The sequence below is a fragment of the Triturus cristatus genome, chromosome 2_1 (assembly GCF_964204655.1).
Source record: "Triturus cristatus chromosome 2_1, aTriCri1.1, whole genome shotgun sequence".
Taxonomy (NCBI): domain Eukaryota; kingdom Metazoa; phylum Chordata; class Amphibia; order Caudata; family Salamandridae; genus Triturus; species Triturus cristatus.
This window is the reverse complement of record NC_140581.1, coordinates 1,143,371,980-1,143,395,667: the sequence shown is the minus strand read 5'-3', so window position 1 is coordinate 1,143,395,667 and position 23,688 is coordinate 1,143,371,980. Positions and strand designations below refer to the sequence as shown.

At 40.6% G+C, this 23,688-nt stretch overlaps 1 protein-coding gene across 1 annotated transcript in view; it reads right to left on the bottom strand.

Annotated features, from left to right (window-relative positions):
• The window catches only part of HELQ (helicase, POLQ like), a 365,741-nt gene that overhangs the window by 20,975 nt on the left and 321,078 nt on the right, over positions 1–23,688 (bottom strand). Inside the window, exons 16-17 of the mRNA XM_085636579.1 lie at positions 21,950–22,063; positions 5,366–5,500 (exon numbers count right to left, since the gene is read on the bottom strand). Coding sequence (XP_085492705.1) covers positions 5,366–5,500; positions 21,950–22,063 — 249 coding nt within the window. The remainder of the gene's footprint in view (positions 1–5,365; positions 5,501–21,949; positions 22,064–23,688) is intronic.

Below are 23,688 nucleotides of genomic sequence, written 5' to 3'. Positions count from 1 at the left end.
ATAACGGATCTTCGTGTACTACTTGTGTGACTAGCATGCAGGGAGAGTAATGTCAGGGAGCTAGCAGTAGTCCAGTTATCCTTAAACTGCTCCAGACATGAATCCACCTTCATGCAAAAAAGCCTGGCTCCATCAAAGTGTGCATCAATTATGCTTGGTCATCTTCAGAGAACCTAGTAGCATTCATACAAGCATGTTGTCCGATAACGCAGCTGGTGCCATTACTCCAGGCCTCAGAATGTACTTGATGCATCTAGTCTGTCATGCATGGTTTGGACAAAGGGCTACCAAAAATTCTCGGCGAGAGTGGGCAAGATCTTGCTCACCAAATCCAAGAGCACGTGTAGCATTCCAAGTGGCGTATACAACATTCTTTCATTAGAGGGCCAAACTTTGAATAAGAGAAAACTCTGCTTTCTAGGGCAGCAATTCTTTTGGACTCCCTATCTGGAGGAAGCAGTAAGGAATGCATTAGGATTGGCCTTGCTCATCTAAGCTTTTATGTATGGGTTCCTACAAGAATGCATGTGGTGTTCAGCAATTGGGTAAATCATAGTTGGTGCAGAAAAAGGTTTAGACCAGGCTGCCACAAAAGCCTCAGTCAGTGCTTTGTTAAATTGAAGTAGGGCTCAGCCATCAATGGTAAAAGGGTGCAAAATTTCAGTCTGCAAGTACGTTCATTGCCCAGTGTTAAACCACTGCAAACTATGCACTCTCTTTAATAGGGGTGGATTAAAGGAAAATCTAGTTCTGTTTCAGGTGAAAAGTCCAAATCACTCACTATAAGGTTGAGGAAGAGAAGAGAATCAGCATAATGAAAGAGGAGTAAATCACCTGCTTCATCATTGCAGTCTTTGTTGTTGGAACCCATTTGACCTTCTGGACCATATCGGAGTTAGATTCAAAAATGACTTCCAACCTCAGATAGTACTGGTGTCAAAGCAAGAGAACTGAAGGAGAATCCTCCCAAGCTACAGACTATGCTTTCGTTATTTTGTAGTGAGACATGGGCCAAGATCTGTAATCAGGATGGAGTCCAGATCCTGCACCGCTGGGCTGGAGCAGAACTAAGCATAAAAAGTGGTGCCTGCAGCAAAGGTGTTGAGACACATTCTGGTGCTGACAGATGGCCAGGCTGAGGCTGAACAGGGTCAGTTGGCACCAGTGAAAGTCCCACCAGCAGAAGTCCTACTGGCACACTCAATAGATTCAGCAGGCCCAAAGATGTTGCCAGAAGGACCTGGAATCATATGAAATAGCGGCAGCATTGCCTCCTTAATGTCTCAGCCATTTGTAGAGTCGACGATAGCCCCAAAACATATGAGCAAACAAGAGATGATGGACAGAGCGCTGAAACTTTTCAGACACTCACTACCAGTCACAGATCTTGGTTGAATCCATCATCGTTCTTTACCTCACTTCACCATGTAAATGTAGTGCATTTATATAGCGCTCAGCACACCCCCGAAAGGGTCTCTCAGGCGCTGTGCACATACCGCTGTGGAACCCTTCCTGGCCTTTCCCTGTGAAGTGCCCACTCCTGGGCACACCCAAGGTGAAAGCCAGGCATCCTAGCGCTTTTGGGGCCGTTGTGGAGATTAAGCAAGCTATTGCCCAGAGTTGCAGAGTGGGACCCATGATTAGAATAGGCACCGAGGCGAGAATTATCGGGTCCAGGGAAATTGAGCCCAAGACCCGCCGAGGCGGAAATTGAACCCTGGTCCGGGCAAGACCTCTGCATCAGGGTCTGCCGCTCTAACCATTGAGCCACACTTCTCCACTTCTCCACCATCCCAGTTCAGACCCAGCCTTATGCAAATCAGTCTTGACCCTGTTCCTCAGGGGAACAGTCCAACCCGAACTGCCAAGCCAGGTCTTTCCTGGACCAGAAACAAGCATCCTGGGACCGGTTTCGGGGTAACACCCCTCATTAGCCAGGCTAGCTTGAATATAGAGTCAAAGTGAGCCCTTGTGTTTCTCAAAACATATGAGCCATATCCGCTTCAATTTCAAAATTGGGAAAGAATAAGCTGCTGCCGCCGGATTTGGATCTTTAAAGTGCAGACTCCTTAACTGCTCTGTGGACTGGGAGAGGTGAGAAAGAGCTCAACCCTACTTGGCTCTCTTGAACTTGTTTCAAGACTTGTCTTTCGACTCCATCTTGGACTTACTGGAAGATGGCAAAAGGGACTGGGAATGGCCTCAAGACTGAAGGGGACCAGCCTTGAATCTTGTGCTCGGCCATGTAAAACTTAGAATAATGCTCCCCGATGCATTAGAGAGTATTTGTTGCAGAACTCAAAGTCGTGTTTGGAGTCAAGGCATCATAAATAGACATTGTGCATTTCCGTGACCGATATTTGCTTCCTACAGGTGCAGCACAGCTTAATCCTGGGGCCTTAGTGAGATACATCCTTGCACACAGTCATGAAAAAAGGTGGCATGGTGTGCAAAATAATGCTGTATCGGAATGCAGCCTGAGTAATTACCAGTGGCTGAGATTAATTCAAGAATTCCATCCATCACATTTTTTTTTAATAGGTCACCCTAAGTTGGACGGGCATGCCCAGACGTGGGACCTGTACACACTGTGTAACTGGAACCATGCTATACCTGCCAGATGAGCCCTAACAGGGCCAAACCGGTACTTAGTTGCTTGTGTTCTGGTTCAGGGAGGACCAGGCCTGGCAGTTCAAGTTTGAATGTTGTCACTGAAGCAGGGTCAAGACTGCTTTGCATATGGCCGGGTCCTAACTGAGGTGGCATGGTGTGCAGAGTAACAAAGGACTGGGATGCGGCCCATAGTGATTACCAGTGGCTGAGATTAAATCAGGCATTCCATCCATGTCTTTTTTGTATACTTTAATGAAAAGCATGTGAGCAGAGCTCCAAATTAACGTTGAAGGAGGTTATGAAAGAAGGAAAAAAAAGAAGGAACCAAAATGAATCTGCAAGGGTGGCAAGAAAAATGCGGCTCTATATCATCACATTTAGAGGAAGGATGTAGTCGTTATGAAGTGCGATGGCATCACCCATCTGTACATGGGAGCTATTGCAGACTGTTTTCCAGATCCAATTTGGCGTATATGAGGAATACAAATGTGAGTAAACTGCAGGTAGAAGTATACATCAGAAATCCCTCCACAGATGATTTGTTTCCTTACAGCTTCCCTACAGAGGAACAATTGAAAACAATAAAAACGATTGTTAATGATGTAAAACTGTGTACTGCTATGTTTTTAATGCCAAAGAGTCATTTTCTGGTCAAGCCTAAAGAGTTTCTCTTCTTTAGAGGGATGAGGAGCTGTACAGAAAGTTGATAAAGAAATATCATCCAAGAAGTAAAATTCTAAAACCAACGTAGGCATGAAATATTGCTTAAACTTGCAGTCATGTTATCCATTAGCAACACTGTGAAAGGAGGACAAGCCTAAGTGATGTCCACTCGAAACACAGTTTTCCACTTCAGAAACTTGAAAAAACAAATATACGAAAATTCAATCTAAGACTTTGAGAAAGTTAGAACCCAATTCCAGTCTTCCAAGCATATTTGGAAAGGAATCCACAAATGCTTATCCTGCAACCCATTGAAGACATTTTCAGCCAATGGAAGTTTAAAAAATACTCCACGTCAGAGGAAGAAAATACAAGGTGATTTGGCTGCAAGGTATCCCTTGCGGGTACCTACATTCAACCCTTTCTCTGCCAGGGACACCACAAATTTCAGGATGTCTAAAATTCAAATCGGAACAGGGCGCAATGATTTACGCCACCAACCTGTCAAACAATTGAGAAGGGTGTTCTAAGCAAGAAGGTGTCATGATGTCCCATTTTTGTGAAATATTTTGCACAATCATAGGAGAACATCCAAAAGAAAAAGTGCCACCATTTTTCTCTGCTCAGCTGTAGGAGAACTGAATACCAAGGACAACTTGCCAGGTCTAGTGTGATTATAATGCAATGTGCCTTGAGCTGTTCTGTCTTTGGAACAGCCCAGTCCAGACTGGACGAGTTTCCCATGGAGCCTGGAGCTTCTCTTCAGGGAGAAATACAGTTGAAATTTCAGCTGTCTCAAAATGGTCTATGGGTGGCACAGCGGACCTATGAAAGACCACCTCCACTACACAATTTGTGCCTTATCGAGGACAGCATGCTAAGTCGGTCGGCTCCCATGTTATTTACCCCCACAGTATAAGCATTTGAGATCCCAATTCCCTACTTGAAGCACTAAAACCAGAGATGCACTGCTTTTTAGTTCAGGACCCTTGCTTGTTTACATTTCTCAGCACTGCTGTCTGCCAACACCCACATTTGTTAACCATATAGTCTTGGGTCTAAGACTTTACTGTCCAGATGTGAGAGACTCAGCTCAATTATGTTGATATGCAGCCGTTGTTGCTCTGAGGATCACAGGCATTAATCCCCATCTTCTCAACTGAGCAATCCACCCCAGAAGGGCATCCACTGTCACTTAGTGCTTTGGTTTCAAGACAGTCTCCCCCCCCCCTCCCCCCACTGAGTCATCTGAATCATAGCTGGAGGGAGGTGAGGAAGGTGGAGAGTATCTTTCAGGCTGCCTGAGAATTTGTTCTACTGTTGTCAAGGAACCCAATGAAAACACTGCTTCCAGAGGCAAGATTTATTCACTAGAAAGATGCAAGAGGCTACAAGGCTCTGCAAACATAGACCCGATCTGGCTGCTTCCATTTGGGACCGTGGTCAAATTTGCCACCATCTTCCAAATGTTCTGGAATCTGTCTTGAAGTAGAAATGCTTTTAAGGACTGAGTTAAATGGGAGTCCTTGAGTCGGCGTTAGTGAGGCCTTCTCTTGATTGATAGATAAGTCTTACTGCTGCAAAAGGGTGTTTACTTTCTCCAGATACTTCAGCACGAGTGAAGAAGTTTTACTCAACAACCATCCACATATTGGTACAGATTAACGCATTGGCGCTGAAAATAGAATACCACCACAATTTTTGTGAACACCACAGATGCAGACAGCAGGCCAAATAATCTTACTCTACCACAAACCCTAGCGACTGCCTGTCCTCTTCTGCATCAGGAAAAGATAATTATTCCAGGGCTTAAAAGAAATCATGTTGAATAGTTTTCTAGAAGCACTTGCTCATGAATTCTAAATCCAGAACCATCCTCAAACCACCTCTTTTTGTTAGGACCTCAAACAACTTTGTCCTGTCTTCCGGGTGAAACACTTTCTGAATAGCACGCATCGCCAATAAGGTGCCACTCTAAGCTTGTCTAGATTTCTTTTAACTCAAAAGAACAGAGTTGGACTATTTTCAATTAACTTTGGGCTGAGAATTTGTTTACTGACATTAAACATCAAATATAGAATATGCTCACCTTGGCTGAAGATACAATTTGTTTGGCCTGACGCCGAGACATATGTTCTATCATCTTCACCATTGTTTCCGGATCTGCATTAGCTAAATGTGCAAGAGTTGTATATCCAGAATTGTATAGCTGTTTTGCACGAGCCTGTAAAAACAAATCCATAACAATAGAAAAAATTACCATGAATGTGTTACCAATGAAAATTATGTTGATGTAATATTTTTACATATATATTTACATGTTTATTAGAAAAACACTGCATATTCATAAGTCTTTCTTTAATTGAAGCAAATCCTGATCCTAATAAATCAAAAAACATTTGGTAGTAGCTGATTATGCAATTTGCACCATCACCCACCTGCTGCCCAAAGTGTTGACAGTAGAGCAGATACAGTGCCGATTTTCCTAGCTTAATGACGATGTTCTAGTTTTATTATATTTACAGAGGCGAGTATTAGACTTCCTTTCTACTCTTAATTTTGCCAACAGCTAGATAACATGAAATAAAATCATAGTTACCAGTATGCCTGAGAGAACAAACTACAAAACGTCCGCCACCCACAGCATCCACCTGTAAATTTATTTTCTGGCTGAACAGTGCAAGTCCTCTGTCTGGGTGTGAAGGAATGCAACTCTACAGATGTATAACAATCAGGAGGATCATCAGAAAACATACTCCAAGTTATGGGAGATGTGAATCCTTGCGGAGGCATTCTTCTTTACATCATTGCAAGTTTTGATGTAGATGAACTATAAGATAATAATCTGTAATAGCGTGGGAAGAGTGAGGAAAATATTTGATAAATACTAAGAGAGGTATGATAATACCTGCTTCTGTCTCTCTGATAAAATTGGAACTTTACATTGCCTATTGCAAGACCAGAGGCTCCTTTTATGCTGGTTTAAAGCATATTCACAATTTCTGCAGAGATAGGAGTTTACAGGTTTTGTAATAAAGACTTTTCAAATTAGAGGCAGCAGACCATTTTGTAGTTTTAAGACAGTTGTAAAGTCTGGAACCAGACCAATAGACTTTACATGCCACAGCCGAATGAGCTTCAAAAGAGAAATGTCTATGCCGGCCAAATACATGACAAATGTAACACATCTAATCAAAGCAGGAGAATAAACTGAAGCAAGAGGTTTTACATAAGAAATTGGTATTTGTAGAGCTGGTCTTAATTCAAGATGTTGTTTGGTATCTGTTATGTTTCTTTTTAATTGGGATTGCTAAGTCTGATTGCTAAATCTGATCAGGACATCAGCATAAATATAAAATTTGTGTATGTTAGATTAGAATGGGATAACTTCTATATCGTCATTAGCTCTTAGGGAGGCTCAATTGCAAGTAAGAAGAGAAGGGGCGATTGAGGCCATCCTGGTGCCTTGAGAGTGAGCAATTTTGTTTGGTAAGTGACCATTTACTCTTATACGGGCTGTGGGCTGGGTGTACTCAATCTTAGGAAGGCCAGTGACACATTGTCGAAGGCTTTCTCTAGGTCTGAAGCCATGGCTATCTCAGGAAACAATAGGATCTCAGCTCTTTCAATCACATGGCAGAAAAGACGAATGTAGTCCGATGTTGGACCGCCTTTGACAAAGTCTGTCTGGGACTGGTGGATCAACTTTGGTAGCACCTTTTCCAACCTTGTTGATACGATTTTAGCATACATCTTGCAGTTTGTATTTCGGAGTGAAATGGGTCTGTAATTCTTTGTTTCAAGGTTTTTTTGCCATCTTTATGGAAGACCGCAATAGTCGCATAATACGCTGTACCAGTAATTTTAAAAGTTTCTTTATAGGTTTCTGTAAAGGTTATCAGATATGTTATTAATATATCCTTACAGAAGCTGGCTATGGGGCCATTGGGGCCTGGTGCTTTACCTGCTTCAAAGAGTTGATGGTTAAGCGTATTTCTGATTAGTCTATGGGTTTGTGAAGTACTTGATTTGTTGTATTGGCTATTATGAGTAATTTTATTCCTTCTAGGCATTTTTCAAACAATTCCATATGGGCAGTGAACTGAGGGTTGCATAGTTTTAAGTAAAATATTTTAAACGCTTCACTATTTCCTGGTGGTCTGTGCAGGTTTTGCCACAGAAGTCTTTAAACACAGCTGTGGATTCAGAAGTTCCATTGTGTTTAGGATGATTCGCTAGCATTTTGCCAGCTCTGTTTTTCTCTATGAATCTTTTTTCTTTAAAGTTAGTTATCTAAGTATAAGCGCAGCTACTTAGTATTTTATTGTATTCATATTTCTTGCTTTGTTGCTCATGTAGCCAGGCTAAATTTCTGGATTAGACAAGTTTATGTTCTAATTGTTTGGTATGAGCTTCTAATTCTTCTACTGTCTGGTTAATGTTTTTATTTTCATGACCATTACTTTAATCATTTCACTATTTACTGTGGCTCTCACGTCATCCCAGAGTGTTTCTGGTGATGTTTTGTCTGAAGAAATTTATAACGGTGCCTCTTAATTGTTCATTCATTATTTTTTCATTCATTCACCAGCACTTTTCTTTTGGCGCATATTTGATGGTGTTTATGTTGACAGAAATACAAGCATTATCTGAAATAATTATTGCCTCTGTAATAGGAATGCAAGCATTTGGTATCAGGGTGTTACTAGTAAGTATATAATCAATCCTTGACAAGGAGCTGTGAGGATGTGAATAGAATGTCCCAAATATCATTTAGGGTGGGTTCATTACAGAAGGCCCTCATTTGTGAGTGGGTTTTCTTCAGTCGGATCCTATCAAGGGCAATGTCCCAGAGTAAACTGAAGGTTACCCCGACCACAATATTGGTATCCTGTGGGATTTCATATTTTTTTTATCATATTGATACAGAATGGAGTATCAATGTTGGTCAAGGCAAATGTTTGTTATGTGGTAGGTCTCTCCGTTACCTTTTAGAAGTAGCCATTTTCCTTCCTCATTCTGCATGGAGTCCAAAATTATTATTCCAGCTTGTTTTGATATAACCATTAAAACCCCGTTCTTTTTGTTTTTGCTGGTGAGTAGACTACATGCTGGACCCGAAATGTTTGTAAGGATTGGGTTTTGTTAGTTCCGGTCTTGGGTTCATGTAGTGGAACAATAACTCCTTTAACCCCTTCGCTGCGGCGGGAATTCCGCCGCAGCGCTGGGGGGTGTGGGGGGGCAGCGCGGTGGCGCTGTGCTCATGACGGAGCCACTCCGTCATGAGCCACGGTTGAGCTGTGCTCATGACGGAGCGGTTCCGTCATGACTCCGCCCAGTTGCATTGTCCCCCCGCACAGGCGGGGAAACAGCGCCGCGTGGGCGGAGCGGCCGCCAACGGTCGCGGCATGACGGAACCAGTCCGTCATGAGCACACGGCAACCGTGGCTCATGATGGAGCGGTTCCGTCATGAGCGGGGAAGGGGTTAAGTATCTGGAAGTAATCTATATATTTTTTATTTTACCGGACGATTAAGGACTTCCACAATTAGAGATAAAAATTTTAACTCTCCTTAGTCAGTGGTTAATATTTAGGATTTCAACAATACCAAATAACTTTGATCACAAATATCATATGTATCCTATATTGTTAATAAACAATATCTCTTCATTTTATTCTCATGGATCCGGTGTCTATTGATATAGAATTGTTCATATTTTTATGTAGGTCTGAAGCCTTATGTCACTATTATGAACTACTAGATGTAGTATGAGGCTGACGTGTAGTGTGGGAGATGTGGAAAACATGGTGAGCAGTCCGTGATCTATGGAAGTCAAGCAGCGTTACTTAATATTGTGTAACAATCTATGGCAGCAACAAATAATGGATGATTAAAATTTTGTTATAGGAAATGCATAAAATATCCTGATATGGTAAACAATAAGATTACATTCGTTTTTTGCTATACAGTTTCGATTTAAACTATAACCAAGTTCATTTTCTGTGTAACAGTATATTTGAGCCTTGAAATGCATTGCAGTTTTGAAAAGTAATTAAAATTCGGTCATGATTAATAATACATTAGAGATGTGAGGGTAATGTTGTTTAAGTGAGTTAGTCTAGTGAAAAGCCATCTTATCTTTTAACTCAGTATAACAGATGTTAATTGCCCTTCTGTGTAGCAGCAGATTTGATTTGCGATAGTGTCCAACAGACTAGATGATTCCACAAGGTTATACTATAGTATTTACTACAAATACAATTTATAATAAATCACCATGTCAGTGTCACATTTGAACGTGAGTTGCATGTACTTAGTGATTCCAAGAGTAACCTGGCATAAAGCTAATGATTTAAAATCCTGCAGGTTATTAGGATAATTTAGTCAAGCGGGTGGAAACACTACCAGGATAATCAGTTTAATAAGTAACCTACTTTGAGGATGACCAAGACAGAACAGAAGCATTTAGGGTTAGTGCACAGAGATTAGAGAGATTAGTGTTTGACGCATATATGCTTAGAAAAGCATTAGCGAGGGCTTATACTTGAGCAGACAAGAAGACCAGGATCTCGCAGATGGTAATAATTAGTAGAAAACATATCAAAAAGCTTTTTTATATGTCACTGTGAACAGTTTGTATATAAGCGTGAACAGGCTATCAATTAGTGGTCCATTTCAGAGTGTGACAGGTTATTGACGTAAGACTACAAATCAGCAGGCTTGTCAAAGTAGAAGGTTATTCCCTCATAGGTGTTCTTCATTCTGGAGAGACCAGCAAATGAGATGATGACATTTATTGACTTTAGTATACTCCTCACAGCAAGAAAGCTTTTTCTGCAGTTAACAGCTTCCTTGGAATAGCCTTGTGAAATTCTGAATGTATGGACTTTACAGATAATTGTTCTAACATCAACTTGGAGTACTGGTCTCTTAAAGGCTTAAGGATCATTTGGCTTGGAGTTGGACAACATTCTGGTTGGAAGTCTACATGCTTTTACAATCTCAAAGTCTTTATTGAAAGATATTCCAAGAGTTTGGAGAATCAATAATTCCAGAAAATCAACACAGGATTTAACATCTTTTTCAACGTTTTCTGGAAGGCTGAAAATTCTGATAATTACTCTCCTGTTTCTGTCTTTGAATTTCACAATTTCTTTTTTCAGCCTTACTAAAGTTTTAGCTGTTGTGCTGGCTTACTATTGTTGTGAATTTTGGTTGTCTTCTAACACACAAATTCCACTGATTCAGTCCATGAGGGTAGGTATTTTAAGTCCTTTCTTAGGTCAATTTATTCAGTTTAAAGCAGATCAGAGTTATTTTTTGTGCTTTGAGTTACCTTGTGAAGAGCATTCGGTTTCTGCAGTGTCAAGTCGATGTTCGTGTTAGATTCAAATTTTGTCTTCACTCAAGAGTACGGAATAGGTGCTTCTGACAGCTCTTTTCTGTTCTGATTTTTGCTTTTTATTAACTTTCATGTCTTTCTCTTTCATGTTGGCCATTTTAAAGGATTCCAGGTGTTTTGTATGTGTAATTGGTTGTGTGGCAGTGTGAAGATAAAGTATTGATTATTATTACCTAGTAAAGTTCACTCAATATGTACATATAGCTCAGGGCAATTGTTTAAAACTCCATCGAAAGGGCTGGCACAGTTGTTGTTTGAGCTGCCTATGCAACTACCTGTGCTGCAAGAAGTTTATGCAACCAGATCATATTATAGCTCTTATTACATAATTATTAGGCATTGCTTAAATATTCTCACTTCTGGCTATCCATTCTGTTTGGGACTCACTGTACTGAGCCGATAATAGTCCGTGTCGGTTCCCAATGTTGCTTTGGTTCGATATCACTTAATTTAAATCATGCACTCTATGATTAACACAATGGAGCCAGGCAATACTATTACTTGCTATTATGCCTCAGCATGCACGTTATATTGTGCTGGCGGCATTAGTCAGCATGATCAGGTAAGAATCATAAACTAAATGACCAGACAGAGGGAAACACACTAATCTTTGAGCATTGCATTTGGACTTCTCTGGCAGGTTGCGGAGAGAAATATGTGGTGAGAGTGCAAGTCGTACTGCAGAGAGTCTAGCAGTGTGAATGTGTGCTGGCAACTTAGCCTACTGTCTTGTTAACTCCTCGATTGTTCCTGGCATCCTTTGCACATTTTCATTTAAATTGCTGATGGCCCGATTGGACCAGTGCAAATTCTAGATATGTATTATTTGGAATTTGGTTGGTGGCGTAATATAGCCCTCCATAGGGGTTTATTTTTTAATTGGTTAGTGGGCGGCAGCCATTTTCCGTGAAGTCTGTACAGAGCGGAGAGTCAGTTGTAGCCATTCTTTTATTCCACAACTCGCAGCGATTAAGGTACCCATAGCATGTCCACAAGATCGGCAACACATTCAGGGCACTTTCTGGTGATCCTAGGAGCAGATGCTACAGCTGAGATCAGGATTGCTCTCAACTGTAGCCAAGTGTCTGCTTTAGGTGGCCATCTTCCTCAGGCGCATTAACTGTTTTGTAAGATTTGTCCCAATTGATACCGGACAACTTGTGAGATCTCTACCAAAAGGGGGGATTTGGAGCTGATCCAAACACCAATTAGCCGATTTATAGATTAATTTAGTCCGTGGTGCCCAAGCCCTTTTGGATAAAGAAAACTGTGGCTGACAAAATTCCTGGGATAGACTATTAAGACTCAAAACTTTCCAAGCAAGGAACCAGACAAACATTTTGTGAAGCTTACCTGGTGGATCTGTTAAGAGGAACTGAAAATTGGTTAGGGTAAAATATTTGGGTAGTCTACTGTGATCTGTGGAAGGCCTGGGAGCCATACAGAGACTGCCAAAAGAGAACAATATCCAGAGACACTTGTTACAAGATAGGAGTCTAGCTATCGCACTGAAAAGAGGAAACAAATAATTGAGACCCTGACTCAAATCTCGGGGAAAGGCTTCTGTTGGCATGGCCATAGAGTCTGTTCTCCAACAGAAGAATATGGGAGGAGGAGTACTGAGATGAGATCCAACAATATCTACTTCTTCCAAGACAAAAGCAATAGTGAGTGAAAAACTGGAACACAAAGGTGCAAGTCATTGTGTTTACAAAATAACAAGAATGCCAGTCTACTCCCATATTGTGACTTCTCACAAGGTGCTCTGTCCTCAATAGATGCTGTGATTGCAGGAACATTCACAATTTTGGCTAGCATTTTAGACATTTTTAGTGCTGCTATAATGGCTGATATATGGGAGAGTGAAGAGGTTAGTTTTCCATTCTGAGGAGGACCGAACAACCAGCTCTGTTCTTTGTGAATGTCTGAACTGTAAAGGAACCTGCAAGCAGTTATAAACAATTTATGTGCAGAAAAACTCCCTGGGACACTTTTCCTACATTGGAGATCTGGTCATACCAATTTCTCCAACATAGCATACTTGCATTCGACTCAAATAGTAGAGCTTTGTACAGATTGAAGAATGCTTTTTTGTACCATGCTTCTAGGTGATCTAGTCACCAGAATAACGATGCATTGGTTTCTAATAGAAGGAAATGGCATCTTAATAGGATAGACCTCTCTTTGAACATTATTAGTCTTTCTTTTTTGGTTTTCTTTGTTCATGAGAAAATGAGAAAGTATTGCTAAAGAAGCTTTCCAAATGAGGGAGGCCGTATTCTATAGTTCCCTTGCAAGAATATCATGAGGGAGGCCGTATTCTATAGTTCCCTTGCAAGAATATCCTGAACTTTAGACTGTCTAAAATCCATAGGTCTGATTTGAGTTTTTCACAGTTGTGATAAAATAGGACTATTTTGCCCCCTCCCCCACATTTATAAAGGACGAAATTGGATGACTTACTAATATTCGTGGTGCTGCTAGCTTGTTTCCTGTTGAACTGCTGGTGTTTGGAAGAATGGTGCTGATAGCTATAGACCCATGTTTGCCATTTCGCAGAATATTGGGGCAGATTCTCCTGAATGAAACAGCCAGCAGGGCGGTCCCCGCTCCCATCAGCCCTAAAGAAAAATTACTTCAGCAAAACTTAAATTGAGCTCCATCTATGGCTGTGAAAACTAGGACATATTTAGAAAGCCCCTTGAGGAAATTCTCATTGTAGAGCAGATCCTGGGCGGAAGAACCGGCTCACAGAGGCCAAGTTGTCCAATTTATTGCCAAATTTAGTAAAGAGGCTTTAACAATTGTCATGAGATATGACAACATTGGCATTGTCTATGAAACAGATTGCCTTTTGTATCCAGCTGGAGAGCATCGATATCCAAAAGTTTATCATGAGAGGCTGCCTAAGTCCTTGCCATATTTAGAGAAATATATAAATAGTATGGGGTATATGGCAGGGAAAGCGAAAACTGAATCTGGAACCAATGATATGGGGCGCTGTTTCAGTTTATTATTAATCGATTTTTCCAAGGGCACCTGATATGGCAACATGGTTTACTGGAACTCATTAAGTTGAAAGGGGCGTTGTTCACTGTATGGGTAAAAAAATAAAAGTTTTCCCAAAGAATTAGAATTTCAACATTAGAAAAAAACCTTTTAATATAAGCATTTAGAGGAACGTTGCCTTTTTAGTACTTGGGCCAAAACAATTTAAGTAATTGCCATCAGGGTTGAAAATCGTACTATGGGATTTCAAGATACCATCTTAATCAGAAATTTCTATTGAGAAACAGCGCGATCTCTATACATGTGTATTTAGTTGAATTTTCTACCTCAGGATTTGACACTGTAATAGTACACTGAGAGTCAGGATCTTTTGGTGGCTCTCTGCCAACCAACAGAGAACCAACTAAGTTGAAAAACCGAGAGACAGCATAGAACCTGTATTATCAAATGCATTGACAAGAATGGCTCCTTGCAAGTCACTTTTCTTTTGGGAAAATTTCTAACAATAAATACATCTGAGAGGATGGGTCACTACAAACATGCAAGATCTGGGTAACTCAGGCTTCCCTTAAAGTTTTTGAAAAACATATGGCAATATTTTGCATGGAAGCTGACACTGCTCTTGAAACAGAATTATTAATAAAGTTAATGTAGCTCATGTGGGAAAAAGCCTTCATCCCGTTGTACAAATCTATGGAAATTTCAGCTGGTTGGGGAAACTTTAACCATAAAGTGTAATGTAACGGAACAAATATTAATGAATTTTTATTAAAATGACAGAAATAAAATAATTCATAATAGAAAAGACTCAGCATAATATTCTATGCCCTTGCCTATCCGAAACACTGTTGCAGCCCCAGAAACAGCACAGTGAAAAGGATATTCCACAATGGAGTTCTGAAGTCACAGGCAGAGTTTGCAAGGGAGGAATAAAGTGGGCAGGGAAAAGGAATAGGCCAGTTAGGAGAAGGTCGCCTGGTAATGCAGCAGTACATGGGGCAATGAAAATGTAAGGGGCACCGTTAGAGTGTAGAGCAGGCTCTTAAAATGATAGGATAAAGCCAGAAACAGGTGTAGCAAATGGATGTGGAAAACATTGATGTGTTGGAAAAAACAGACGAAAAAGCGGGTAGAAGGAAGTGGAAGCGCAAGGATGAGCAGGCAATGGAAGGAATGAAGGTCAAGCAAGACCTCAAGCATATTACGTACACCTGAAGGGTGTGACACAACAAAGTTAGATAGTAATGTTTTACATTATAACTCGACACTCGAAAAATTTACAAGATTAATCATAGTGCAAAGTCTTTATCTGGCAACAAAAAAGATTAGCATTGTTCAGGGAGGGTGATGGGGGGCATTACAGAAGGATGGAGGATCTGTGGCTAGTTACAACTTGTAGTTTTTTCTTCTAGATATGCTGGGACTTGTGGTTTTCGTTGATGTTATCTGAATGCTGGGTGGATGGGTGGTGGTTATAGAATGTTGGGGACATTGCGATGTGTAGTGTGGAATTTATGTATTTGAAGGGACCAGGCAGTTGCCATTAGCCTGCATCCTTGCCAGTCCCGTTACAAAGATACTCCAACAAACTAAGAGTACCTTCACTCACTACGTGTGGTGCATCCTTTTATTGGCAACAAGTGGACTTGCAGAGCCCCACCGTGTTTTGAAGCTTGGCTTCTTTGTTTCCTTGCATTTTAGTGGCGGTGTGCAGAGCAGGGTGGCAATTTTACTGTGGTTCCTCTGCAGAGTTTTCTTCAATGCTAGTTGGCGATTTTCCTGTCATTCCACGATGCAGGAGGATTGCCAGTGTGTCTACGATTGTAGGCTTCAATTCCAGTAGTGGCGGTTTCTGGTGACGTCATCATTGTCAGCACAGGACTTGCCTGTCCTTGCTGACACCAATGGGTTTTGCGTCTTCAAGGAGATATTCTAGACAACAGTGCATCTTCACCCTTGGCATTCTTGACATCAGGAGTCTACATGCGACCTATCGCAGCAACTTTGTGGCATCTGGGGAGCCGGTGCTGTGTGTGCCTGATCTCGCTTCTGGCAAATCACACATTAGTGGGAGCCAGAATGCAACATGTCTGACTTGGTTTCCGTCTGCTCCACTGCGATTGGTCAGCAGACATTGAAAAAGTGCCTGTGTCGGCCCTTTCAAAAAAAGATATTTTCAGCGTTTACCAAGTACCAGTATTGTATTTAATCGGTGACGTGCACACCCATATGTACTAATATATTTATTCTAATGTCAATGCACACCTTATTATTACTGAAAAGGTTTCGAGCGGATCAGTATTATGCACACCTGTATATACTATTCATCCAAATTCATAGTGCCTTCACCATCTCAATAACTTGTGTATTGTATACATCGAATCGGTCTATCATATTCAGACACGCACATCTCGCACTACCGAAATACATTACTTTATGTACAACAGAGCTTTAAGTGCACATTTGGAGTAGTACAGAGATCTTGGTAATTTTCAGTTTTTCAGTTGCCATAGTAGCATGGATTGTAACATGGTTGTTGCTCTAAAAACAAATTTATAGTACTACAAGTGCAATATATTCTTGAGTTACATATAGCAGGCATAACAGCACTTCCTGAATATGCAACAAAACATTATACTTCCAACCTCATTTCTTTCTAGTCCTGATCATCCCAGCATTGATTGGGAACTATGGAAGGAGGGTTTTGATGCTACAGATAGTGAGGATTTTACACATAAGAAAATGTATGCCTTATTGAGACATTGCTTAGGTCCAGAGGAAAGGATGATTTGGAAACACTTACCACAACACACTGTGATGGGAGAGGGTGATGTGGAGTAGGAGTACAAATCTGTCCTCAAAATGCTTGATGTGAGATTTAAACCTCATAAGAACGTAGTACTGGAGATGTACAAGTTCTATTGAGGCTTCAGTTACTGGGGAAAACAGTGAGGGTATTAGGGACATTAGCTTACACGTGATAAATAGAAAGAATTTGAGGATAATTTGATTCAAATCAATTCATCCGCAAACAAACTGTTAAGTATACCAATAATAGAAAGGTTCAGGAGGTTTTGCTCACAATGTCCAAATTAACCTTGAACAAGGCTGTGGAATTAGCAGTAGGTATTGAGAATAAAGCATAATATAAGGCATACATTTAGCTTTCCCATGATTTTAAAGATTTGGTTGCAGATGTGTCAAGCAAGGGAAACAAGGGTTAGAAGGCATCTAAAAATCAATGGTCATTAATGTCTTACAGATGTGGAAGTACATTTCATTTATCTAACTCATGTTCTTGCCCTGCTATAAGTAAATGATGTGCATGTTGTAAGAAAAAGGGTCATTTTGCCCTGGTATGCAATTCGAAGACAAAAGAGAAAACAAAAATTGTCAGTGTGGTGAATGCGCATGATGATAATCTCAACTCTTCTGGATCAAGTGATGAAAGTTGCATTTTGAGTATACAGTCAATTACACATAAACCTAACAATCAGGTGCAAAATTCAGACAAAAGTGTTTTTGGTGGACCTGCCCAAAATCAAGAACATTGTCAAGTGGGTGTTGATGATGTAATGTGAACTAGATGATGGACTCTGGGTCACTATTCAATCTGATTGGCGTAAATGACTGGATGTGTTTTGGAAACAAAATTATTGAAGAAATCTGCTATCAGACCTGCACCCTATGGGGGAACACCTATAGAGCTATTGGACGCATTTGATACCATGGTGTCTTTTAAAGGAAACTCCGCATATGGAGCGTCATTATTGGGTTGGTTGGAGCAGAGAAACTTTGAACTACTTTTAGGCCCCAACAATGTTGATCAGGTCTTATTAAAGAAAGAGTATTAGTGTTTGGGTGATGCATGTACCTGAATGGGAGATGAAGTTTCCTCAGGTAGTGACAGACAAATCGGGTAGGTTGAAGGGTTTTAAGCATAAAATAAAACTTCAAGAGGGGGCCGAGCCAATTGCGCATAAAATGAGAAGAGTTCCGTTAATGATCAGATCTGATCTGCGGAAGGAATTGGATAGACTGCAGGAACAAGGCATTATCAAGCCCAATGAAGGCTCTGAATGGTTGTCCCCGGTAGTGCTCGCACGCAAACAAAATGGTTCCTTACGTATCTGTGTTGACCTAAGGGCTATAAACAGGATTTAAGTGGACAGGTATCCTCACCGTTTGAGTGGGTCATCAACACCAAAACTCTTGCTTTCTATGGTTATCTGTGAGATTCAATATGACAAAATACCTGTGCACAGGCTTTAGCAGAGTGCAATACCAATCCACTCTAATAAATTGTTTACCTTCAGCACACATTTTTCACAATATGCAGGTCGGGCCAACCGGCTTTGTCATAACTTCAGATAATAAACTGATCAAGACAAACTGATTCTGGAATAAATGTTCCCACAGAAGCAATAAGGCCAACAACATTTACCATTGGCTTGACAACACAACCAACAAAGGCCTTCTGAAGTGTGCATAGATTGGCAGCAATCACACTTAGTTATAAAATTACAAATATTTAAATAGCTTACAATCTGCTATACACCTCTAGTCTAAACATTTGTGGTATCTCTACAGAACTAGTCCTATCATCATCCCAACACCCTCACAAGCCAAGTGAGGTTAGGACTTGTTGTGGACCCTAAAAGAAGGGGTATGCTGGATTACTAGTTAGACCAGTTCTGTTGTGGTGCCAAAAAAGTGTATTGCAGACACTCTTTGTTGCACAGTGACCCTACAGGTGGTGCAAGGCAAGGGTGACTGGTAAGTTCCGGGAAAAGAACTGGTCTGTGTGGGTGGCAGTGTGGAATGGAGGTGCAATGAGAAACACTGCAAGTCAGGAAACCGCTTTGGCTAGACAGGAAAGCAAGCAGAATCCCCTGTAGCTAATCTACTTGTAAGGAAGAAAAAACAGTACTGCCAGACACTGCAGGAAATACTTGAAGGTCAGGAGGCCTCTTGAGGGTGGCACTCGTGGCATGATCCTGTACCAGGAGAAGAAAGCAATCAACCCCATCCAGAACACTACGGTGGGAGTTGGAGTTATCACAATTTGAAATTTTCACTTGTGGCGGCTGGCTAAAGAATTGCTGCAAGTACCAAGACGCTGGGGGCATTTGTGGGCAGAAGAAAATCCCAGGCTTCATTGCGTTATCTCTTAAAAATCTGTGGTTTTAGAAGTCTCTGAGGGACTGACCCACTTCTTCATTCTCCTTTATTTTACCATTTTTGGCAATAGAGGTGGAAATTATCAAGGCTTACAATGATCCAAGGGACCCAACAGATATACAGCCCCCACTCCAAAGAGCCCCATCTTTCCTGGTAGCCCAGCTTGAGGGGCTTATGCTGTCACCTCTGCTTCATTGCTGTGCAAGGCATCCTGGTTTGTTAAGGATTTTAGGTCGTGTCTTTTCAGTTTTTAAAACTTTTGATAGTGCCAAACCATCAGGACAATACAGCGCTTGGAAAATGGGGGATAATGGAGACCTGTGACAGTCAGCTTCGCCACCAGTTACCAAAAGCAGTGTGCTGAGAGGTGTGTAGCCCATAGGTTTGTGTGATACCTCAGACAAAAAGTATGTGGTGCTTTATAAAGGCAGTGGCACTCAGTGGTAAGGACGGTTAAACGCCACCATCCACTGCATGAAAAATTAAATCATAATAAGTGAAAGAGCAGTGGTGGCTTCAGGGGCAGCAGTGCACTGCCTAAACACTAACGGACCACATATTTAAAAGTGGATGCAACCAAGATACTGAAACAGAGAATTCAGACCAGCTGCCTACAAGACAGCAAAGCACCATTTACTGACCCCACAGCAGGAAGAAAATTCCATACTGTAAGTTTCTCAGGAGGGAGAACATGGGTGTCCAAGAAGTGCATGGCACCATACAGACCCATAGGGCTGGAGGCTGAAAGGCCACAGAGGAGATGACCCCTTGTATTGTGGGACTAAGAATGGCTACAGGCAAACTGAAAACAGAACATTAGATTCAGAAAAGTGAAAGTGATTAGTATGATGCAATATAAATTGAGGACTAAAAATGAAAAATGTGCTAGAGATAAGCCAAGGATAGATACCTACAGTATTTTAGTGAATTATATTAAAGCAAATAAGACTACTAATAGTCAAGGGTAAAGCTCAGTGGAATTTGTTTTCAAGTGTCACTGTATAGTGTTAGTGTGCAACCTATGGAGTTGGATGCAATGACGGTTTGGCATGTAAGAAGGGTACAAGAAGATGGCAAATGTCAAAATAAGAAATAATAGCTAAAAGAACAAGGTATCAACCATGTGAATGGATTGTCTAATAGTCTAGGGAATGCTGAGAACAAGAAGAGAAAAGCAGAGCTATGATTTTGAAAATACGAAGAGGGCGAATGACAAGTGGCAGAAGAATGTGGGGCAGTAGTTCCCAAACCGTGGTCTGGGGAACCCTGGGGGTAGGCGCAGCCTCCTCAGGGGGGCAGCGACTACTTAGATAATTAGTTAAATGAAGGTACACATGTTTTTAAAATAGTTTTAGACAGCTGAGATGTATAGTCTTGGGGAACCGTACAAATACAAAAAACATTCTGAAATAAATAACAAGTGGTATACATTGCAGTTGGCTTGGAGGAAAATGTATGTATGAGGGAAACATCCATATCCCAATTAATAACAGAAATTGACAGAAAAAAAGTCTGGACGGATAGGGGAGAGGAATAGAGTAAGAGATGAAGGTATATGTACAGTGCAGCATTAAGATCACAGAAACGAACTGCCTACCATAAGAGGTTAAGGTAACTAGAGATTAGTTAAAATACAATTTGAATAACTTTGTTTTCAGTCCCACTCTGAAAAATACCAGAGTGGCTGTTTTCTTAGCTGTGTGGGTAACAAGGTCTAGATTCTTCAAAATCGTTTGCCGAAGGATTTTTAAAATCTGTCTGGTCAGATGATATGATTTGTTTAGATGGATGGATTTAGGAGCTAGATATCGGTTTCTTAACTTGATTCTGTGAAAAACAAATTAAGCTCTTAGCACTTGGAAAATGCAGTTTCAACTATTTATTCTCAGATAAATATCCGCGTATTATGGAAGATGAACTTAATTGGTGTAAAGAAGGAGCACAGGATTCTTCAGAGAATGGCATTTACTATATCTAGTCGCAAAATTAACAGGGCAAGAAGCGCTGTTTTAGTTGATTTGGAGACAGCAGGTGTTTTATTTTGTTTAGTGAATGCTGAAGACGTTTGCTGATTGAGGCACTTTGTTATACGTGGTATTAGCGATAAGGATGTCAATATTGAGTCCTGGTGATAATGAGAGGGGAAAAAAGTCAGCCACTGTGAATTCTTCTACTATAGGAGGGTTAATTTCTAATTTGGATTTGGGAGAAATGCATGCAGTCTTTTATGGGTTCAGAAATAAGACTGCTTGAATTAAATCAAAAAGCTAGAGAGCACTTAAACATAGCTTTTAAGAGGAAAACAAGATAGGGGAATGCAGGAAACAAAGAGGGCAAAAAAGACTTTCCAGAAACGTTATGGGTGCCAGAGGAGCAAGGGCTAGGAGGTCAAAGAAGAAAAAGGTGTGGAAGGAGTGTTAACGTTGGAAATCCAGATTTCAGTAAGGCATATTAATTATTTACTTAAGCAAAGGTGAAAACAGCTGAAGCAGTAATTGTAATTACGTCATCTAGAAATTCTAAAGGACATAATCAGTGAAACAAGGGAGAGTAAGCAAGGCCATGAGGCAAATTACGTTGCCAACCCAGTGGCATGACATGGAAAATGCCACTGAAAAATGAGATACAATAAGGACCAGCAAGTTATACAAGGGTAAATGAATAATCCAAGTCACATGCAGCCAATATATCCAACCCAGGGGCCTAACAGGCACCCGCAGCACCCAAGCTCCAGGGGCCCCCCTCAGCACAGCACTCTGGCCGGAGTGCTCCTGATTGAGCCTGGAGGAGGCCCCTCCACGTACCTTGCAGGGAGGCCCCCTTAAGTTACACTACGCCAAGTCTATTATTAAATATTACACTGTATGTAAATTCAACACAAGTGAGATTTGAAAACGCAAGGTAAACTGTAACTGTGATTTGGTTATTGTATTAAACAAAAGAACTGTACAACACATGAGTAATGCTACTCCATAATTTTAAATCTGCAGAGTTGCATTAAAATACAGTCAGTCTGTCACTATGGTGCTGCCTACCCTGTTGTCCACCACAACCTGAAGGAAATCTTCTTACTACTAACCTCCAAAACACCTGCCACCTCCATAAGAGGGATGAGTTCCGCCTTTACACAGTAAGTCAGTTTTTTGGTAACTTCCAATAATAGCGCTTTATAGCACCAAAATTCTTCCAGTTCCTACGAATAAAAACATTTGCATGTTAAAACATTAAACACATTCCTTTTGCATATGTGCATAACTGAGTAAGGACAGCATTTAGACAGGCTGTTCTCAAAATGACTAACCAACACATTCTTGAAAAATAAATGAAATTTTGTTGCAGAGCACATATGCTAGTTGTATGACAATACCACAATATGCCTTTACAACACAAGGTAAGTGAAAAAACAAACACACACAAATTAATGTTTTTACCTTATTACACATTTACATTTTTCTTTACCTCCTAAACCTCCTCTTTTTTAGAAATATTTTTACCCCCCTTTTTTACACCTACCTACCCCTAAACCTTAAAACACCCTTACCTCCCTATACCCTAACTCATCCGATACCCTAAAATATTGCTTCCACCATATACCGCTACACACCTACTCACACTTAAACAACTCACATACCCAATCACACACCCACTCACAGACCCTCACATATCCACACAGCCACTCACATACCCATACAGCTATGCTCACACCCCCTCACAGACCCACAAAACCACTCACACACTGAAACAGCCTCTCCCACACACACTTACACCCCCACACAGCCACGCACACACTCACAGACCCATATAGCCACTCACACACCCCCACACAGTCAGTGATACACTCATAGAAATCTCAATTTCATATGTCTGTATTGAATGTGTTTTAGTTTGGAATGTATGCAATGTAACCGGTAGACCCCTTATTTGTTAGAGGATTTGCGACAGATCTGCAGATCCATAAAATGAATTAAAAAAATAGAAAGACTTGGTACATTGCATATATAGAAAAACTACATAAGTTATCTTACCTTAATTTTTACATTTTTAGTTTTAAAAGATAGAAGAATGAATGTGTGGATAAAACAGTGAAATTCACTAAAAACCAAAGATTACAGGGACATTATAGTTAGGGAATACATTATAAAACCATAGAAATTTACCGAAAAAAAGAAAAGGTCACAGGGACGTTCTAGTTAGGAAACTAGAATTCAAAGAACCATAGAAATTTACAGAAAAAAACTCAAAGGTTACAGGAACGTTAAAGTTAGATTTTACAGACAAAATCATATATATTCAGCAGTTATAGTGTCCTATGATATGTGCCCTCACCATGCACAGCTAAATACACCACATATTACATCACTCATGATAGCTTCTATGACATAATTGATAATAGAACTGCAACATTTGCAGTGGAATTATTGATGAGAAAACTGTGCATGGCGGGGTCGCGAGTTATAGTAACCTTAGGGCACGAGATCTAGTTATTTGAGTTCCCTATAACTGCTGAATTTTCATGGTTTTGTGTGTAAAATCTGAACCTAACTATAACGTCCCTGTAACCTTTGTTTTTTTCAGTGAATTTTTAAGCTTCTTTTTATTTCCTAACTATAACGTCCATGTAACCTTTGGGTTTTTCAGGGTAAAGGAATTGCGTGGTAATGCCTGTGTTGTAAATGTCGCCTCCCCACGTGCTTAGTAACCAGTACAATAGCAGCATTAAACAAAAGAAGTAACTAGAGTCTCAATATGATCTGATACAATTCAGCAGACTGGGCGAGACTGTAGGTCTGAGTGATTAGTAAATGCCTTTTGAAATTC